The sequence below is a fragment of the Rosa chinensis genome, chromosome 3 (assembly GCF_002994745.2).
Source record: "Rosa chinensis cultivar Old Blush chromosome 3, RchiOBHm-V2, whole genome shotgun sequence".
Classification (NCBI taxonomy): Eukaryota; Viridiplantae; Streptophyta; class Magnoliopsida; order Rosales; family Rosaceae; genus Rosa; species Rosa chinensis.
Window position 1 is genome coordinate 10,250,898 of NC_037090.1, and position 5,452 is coordinate 10,256,349.

Genomic DNA, 5,452 nt, shown 5'->3' on the forward strand with positions numbered 1-5,452 from the left:
CCTGAAAAAAAAAAAAAAAAGTAACAAGGAAGATGTATAAGAAGATAAGTACAAAGCTATGGATCGGTCTGATCGAATCAGTATGTCACCACAAAGCTATGGACTTTGGACCCGTGTCATTCGTAATAATATACATATCCAAAAGCACCAGCGTACGTGTCCCTGTACATCTGTCCATCAGCCGCGTTTAGCCATGCATACCGTGTCAGTACATCCTTTCTTTGCCGCTCCAGACCTTCAGTCAGACAGTCACCTTTCAATTAAGCTCCTTTAATCCTATATTATAAGAAGCCAATTAATACCTCACATTTCAACTCGTCGTCAATTGATCGAAGGTCATAGATAAGAGAAACAAAGTATTGAGAGCTTTAACTTTATAAGAAAATCATGGCCTCGGAACAGGAGAGAAGGGTTCCCCAGAAGAGGGCAGAGCTGGACGAAAAAGCACGGCGGGAAGAGATTGTTGTTCCCGGTGGAACTGGTGGCAAGAGCCTCGAGGATCAGGAGCACCTTGCTGAAGGTACGTATTAGTTTGGCTATAGTGTAACATGCTTTGTACGTGTGTTAATTTGTTTTCATTAGTTTAGCTAACGTTTTGTGCTTGCATGGTAATGAAGGACGACACAAGGGAGGGGAGAAGGGAGGGCAGACAAGGAAGGAGCAGATAGGCCATGAAGGGTACCATGAGATGGGCAAGAAGGGTGGACTCAGCACCAAGGACGAGTCCGGAGGAGAGCGTGCTGCTGAGGAGGGTGTTCCGATTGACGAGTCCAAGTACAAAACTAAGAGTCGTTGATCCAAATGATGAGCCTCTTTTAAGCTCGAGACCTAGCTAGCTTGGCTTGTTTACGTCTTGCTATGACTAGAGTAGGGATCGATAATGTATTATGTGTAGCGTACTGTTGTTGCTTGTTGTCTAGCTATGAAACTCTTGGATTGCTTTACTTCCTACTCTTCTTTCTTTAATTATTTATGAATTGGACTGCTAAATAACGGCTGTTTTATCCCCCAACTTCCAGAGCTAGCAATTGGGACTGCGAAGATATTGCTAGCTCTGATACAGATATCACCAGTATTGCAATTTATTTATGAAAATACGTAACAACTATATATCTTCGAGTAGCTAGCCCTTGCTTCATGTGTGGTGGATCTGTCTAATTATTCTTTATTTGTTATTAATTTCTAGCATTCTCTGGAATCCGAAATTGGGTACAGTTGTAATTAAGTTAAGTTCCGTGCTGGAGGCAATGGCTTCTGCTAGTGCATGGACATCATAGTCCCATCCTTGGCAAACATAGAATTTATTGACCTCATGTTTATATCATATTTAGGGGGGATAATAGTCGAGGCAATGTCTATTGTTTGCGATAAAGATTAGAAAGCCCATTAATCTTTTATTTCTCCTATAGTTTAGGACTCACTGCCTAGTATGTTATAGTGTCAGTTAAGCATTTATAGCTAGCTGCTTAAACGGTATTTCTTTCTTTTGCCCACTTCTTGTAGGCTTATTTGTGTTATGCTTCTTTTTTTGTTTTTTGAACTCGAAACGACAGGCTATATTAAAAGAATCAAAGAGATTACATTAATTAGGTAGAGAGGAGATCCTCCAATATTGTGGGAACTGGTCCACACCAAGAAATCAATAAACCTGCGTCTAGAGCACACTTAGTCAACTTATGAGCTAAAACATTAGCTTCCCTAACAACATGAGCAAACAAACAATTCTGAAGAGAAGACATAGAGTGAACAATATCATCCACCAACCTACTAAGCTTAGAGGTATCTTCACCCTCGGCCTGTATAGCATTGGCTAACTGAAGACAATAAGTTTCAAACACAACCGGTGACAACCCAAATTGTTCCACCACCTGACAAGCAAGACGCCCAGCAAAAGCTTCAACCAATACCGGGGATAGCAGTCATAGCACTACACTCACACTAGCACAAGCCCCAGCAACAATGCTTCTTGATTTGTGTTGTTGTGAACCCAAGGTATCTGAGAATAATAAACAAGAATGATAATGGCTGTGTTTATATGTTTGGTAAATCTATGCTATTGTTTGGTTGGAAGTTGTTTCATTAGTATATAATTTCTCTAATATGTAGGTGATCTGTTGAAACTAGCATTGTTAATGACATGAGTATTTATTATTATTTTTTTTAAATAACACATTATGATCACTTTTAGGACTCCTCCATTGTGAATCTTAACCGATTGATGTCTTGTTATAGTTTGATCACCAATAAGAAGAATTAAGTTGTTATGTTAACAGTGCATCAAGTCCTCTGAACTGCATTATTTTACCTAGTTTTCCCAATCAAAAATATAAATAACATGAAGATGTAAGCGTAGCTAGACTTTTGTGTGGTATGCTTATATTTACATGTAGTATTTGATATCTGTGATATGTTATTGAAAGTGGAGAACCTTATTTGGCATCAAGAGCATAATGGTTTAGATAGGTTATAGTATTTTACTCTTGGAGAATGATTTGGGCTAGAAAATTAGACCAAACATAATGTCAATTGATTAGGGTTTGTTAATACTTTGGTAATATTTTCTTCATATGAACCAAAGCAGGGATGTTTCATGTTAATACAAATGGAGATGAAAGCAGTTTATCAGAGTATTAGTATACAATCTCTAAGGAGTTGAGCATCAAAGCAAAGGATATCTAACATTGAAAGAAAGGAAATTGATCATATTTAGGATATATGGAACTACCAACGAATCCTTTTGTATAAATCTGTCATTCATTCGTAAGATTAGTTTCATCAAAAGATTGAGGTCACAAACACAATGAGCATTTCAATCAGAAAAAATGACAAATATGAAACCCCCAAAATGATGATAGAATTACAAAGTCTGAGTCAGTGAGTTGTGTATCTCAAGCCTTCTTTTTCCTGCCTAGCATAGGTCTCTTCCCAATCATTGAACTACTCGACCTGGAAGTTGTCAGCAGCCCACGCAGTATGGCCAAAACACCTAACCCCAGGAAAGGGAAGTACGTAAACAACAACTTATCAGAAGCCTTGCCAGACTAAATCAGTTTTGATAACATAGTCACATGAAATTTCACAAAAGCAAAGAATATCAAACAAAAGAAAGTTGCAGAGATAGACAATCCAATATGAAACAGAATTTCAACAATTCAGACTTTAGAAAAGAGAAAATCTCCATCCCTCACAACCTAATTATAAAATTTTCATCACTATAAGTAAACATTAAGGACAAGTTGGTGGCTTAAACACATTTCTTATCCGGCAATGTTGTTATGTTTCTAATCCAATGCATACCTAAAATGAGGATTCGAATGTTGTTATGTTTCTAATAATGCATACCTAAAATGAGGATTCGAACATAATCTGACATAAATGCATCATCAGAGGTTTAGAGTGAGCTGACAGCTCTTACACCATTTTGATGTTACAATTTAACTGATGTTAACAGTAGGTGGAAGTTTACAAAATTCTCTTAGCTAGTCTGTTTCAAGTTTCAACCAATGTGTATTTTCAGGCCACACTGTCTCACAACATGAGTTTAAGTAAGTAACAAGCTTTACATCAGTTGCCTGAACCTAAACAGCTCCAAAATACCCAACCCAATGAAAACTTTAGGGTTTGGGAATTCTGATTTGGGGGTTTTGGGGCTTCTTCTATTAGATTTTTGTAAATTCAAAGACAAGAGAAACTAAGGATGGAGAGAACTGCAGCGGAGAAGTGATAGCGGAGTGATGTTCAGGCCGCCATGGATCTAACACGTTAGAATTTCAACTATGGACCAAGAAGGAAGAAGGAAGAAGGAAGAAGGAAGAAGGAAGAAGGAAGCAGAAAGAAAAAGGAAAATAAAGGCAGATAGAGAAGAACCATATTCACAGTTCCGAGAAAAAAAAAATTCACTTGACTAACCATGTTCTTTTTTTATGGTCAATAGTAGTAATTAAGGTTGTAATTTTGATAATGCTTCAATATTCCAACACAAAGTGGTATAATTGATGATAGAACGAATTATTATAAAAAGCGGTAGTCAAGTTGTAATTAGTGTTAATATTTCACTATAACAAGTTTGAGAAACGTTTTACCAATAAAACAATGAATTGTGGTAAAAAGTGATAATTTAATTGTATTAAGTTTTAATACTTAACTATTACAAGTTTTCAGAACCACTTTACTAATAAAACAACGAATGGTTGCTATAATGGTAAAACTTTATATATTTAAGTAAATTTGCGGTGATTTACGGTGTAATAAGATTGTCTATTTTGTAATTACTGTCGTTTTGGAGTTATTTACTTATTTGACAATGTTTTTTTCTAGATTTTACAGCAATTGAGGTCCAAAGTAATAACCAAGGTTGTGTTTGTGGTAATTCTTCAATATTATAAGTTTAAGAACCACCGGTGAGACAACGAATTGTTGTAGAAGTAGTAATCAAGCTCTTACTTGTGGTAATTTTTTATATTACAAGTCTAAGAACCATTTTACTAATGTGACAATGAATTGCTGTCAAAGTGGTAAAACTTTATGTATATATTGTAAAGGGTATTTTGCACCAACAGTGTCTGGAGACTTGGGTGACTGACAATATGATACCCGAACTTACAAAGTTATCAAAGTAATACCCAGACTCAATTTTTTGTATCTCCGTCATACCCACAGTCATTTTCCGTCACAGAGCCGTCAAATTTGACCACGTGCAACGCACGTGACTCGTTGACGGAGGGCAAAAAAGACTTTTTCAATTGATATCATCCTAAACTCGATCAAATCCTCAAATTCTTCCAAAATAACAACACTCGGACAAAAACCCTGACCAAACTCATTCCCAAACTTGGATTCAGAAAATGCCTAAAAAATAATGGGGTGCCTTTCGATTCAAGACCAAGGTGAGAAGGAGATGATATGTTTGGCATATCGACCAGAGAATCTGCTTTACAATCTCATCATCAACACCAAAACCAGGTGGATATGAACACCAAATGGCCAACCCAGATTTCTAAGCCCAAAAATTTCCAGATGGTTACTGAAGCCATCTAGAAGAAAACCAAATGAATAGATCAAAAACTTGAAATCAATCAAAAACACAAAAACAAACATTCAAGATTCAAAGGACAAGAAAACAACTAGATTGCAACACTTGAATCCAGAAATTCATCATTTTTATGTTCTTGAACCCAGCCAAAATGCAAAAGAAGAAAATTTCAGCAATTGTTAATTCGTTCATGTTCTGAACCCAGCACCTTCCACCATTTTCTCTCTCAAGAGGTACCTGCAGCGGCCCTTGACTAGGTTTAGGTCACGGTGAAAAACCAACCTTGCACAAATTAGTAAATCGAGCCTTGACAGGGTCTGAATCTCCAGTTCCTGAATTCGAATTGTTGGATGCAGAAACCTCCGGCTTTGTATCTTCCTTATTCAGCACAGCAGGTGGACTCATCTAAACCCTAGCTCA

The 5,452-nt window shown here is 36.9% G+C and overlaps 1 protein-coding gene across 1 annotated transcript; it reads left to right on the top strand.

Annotated features, from left to right (window-relative positions):
- The first annotated feature begins 252 nt into the window (after window positions 1-252).
- LOC112194736 (em protein H5) lies at window positions 253-948 on the top strand. Its single transcript, XM_024334954.2, has 2 exons — window positions 253-520; window positions 618-948. The coding sequence occupies exons 1-2, from the start codon at window positions 388-390 to the stop codon at window positions 794-796; spliced, it is 312 nt and encodes a 103-aa protein (XP_024190722.1). The 5' UTR covers window positions 253-387; the 3' UTR covers window positions 797-948.
- Window positions 949-5,452: the final 4,504 nt, after the last annotated feature.

Excerpts from the sequence above, each read along its gene's own strand:
- LOC112194736 (XM_024334954.2), top strand. The coding sequence starts at position 388 with ATGGCCTCGGAACAGGAGAGAAGGGTTCCCCAGAAGAGGGCAGAGCTG. Across the intron at positions 521-617 it reads TCAGGAGCACCTTGCTGAAG|GACGACACAAGGGAGGGGAG; the intron begins GTACGTATTAGT and ends ATGGTAATGAAG.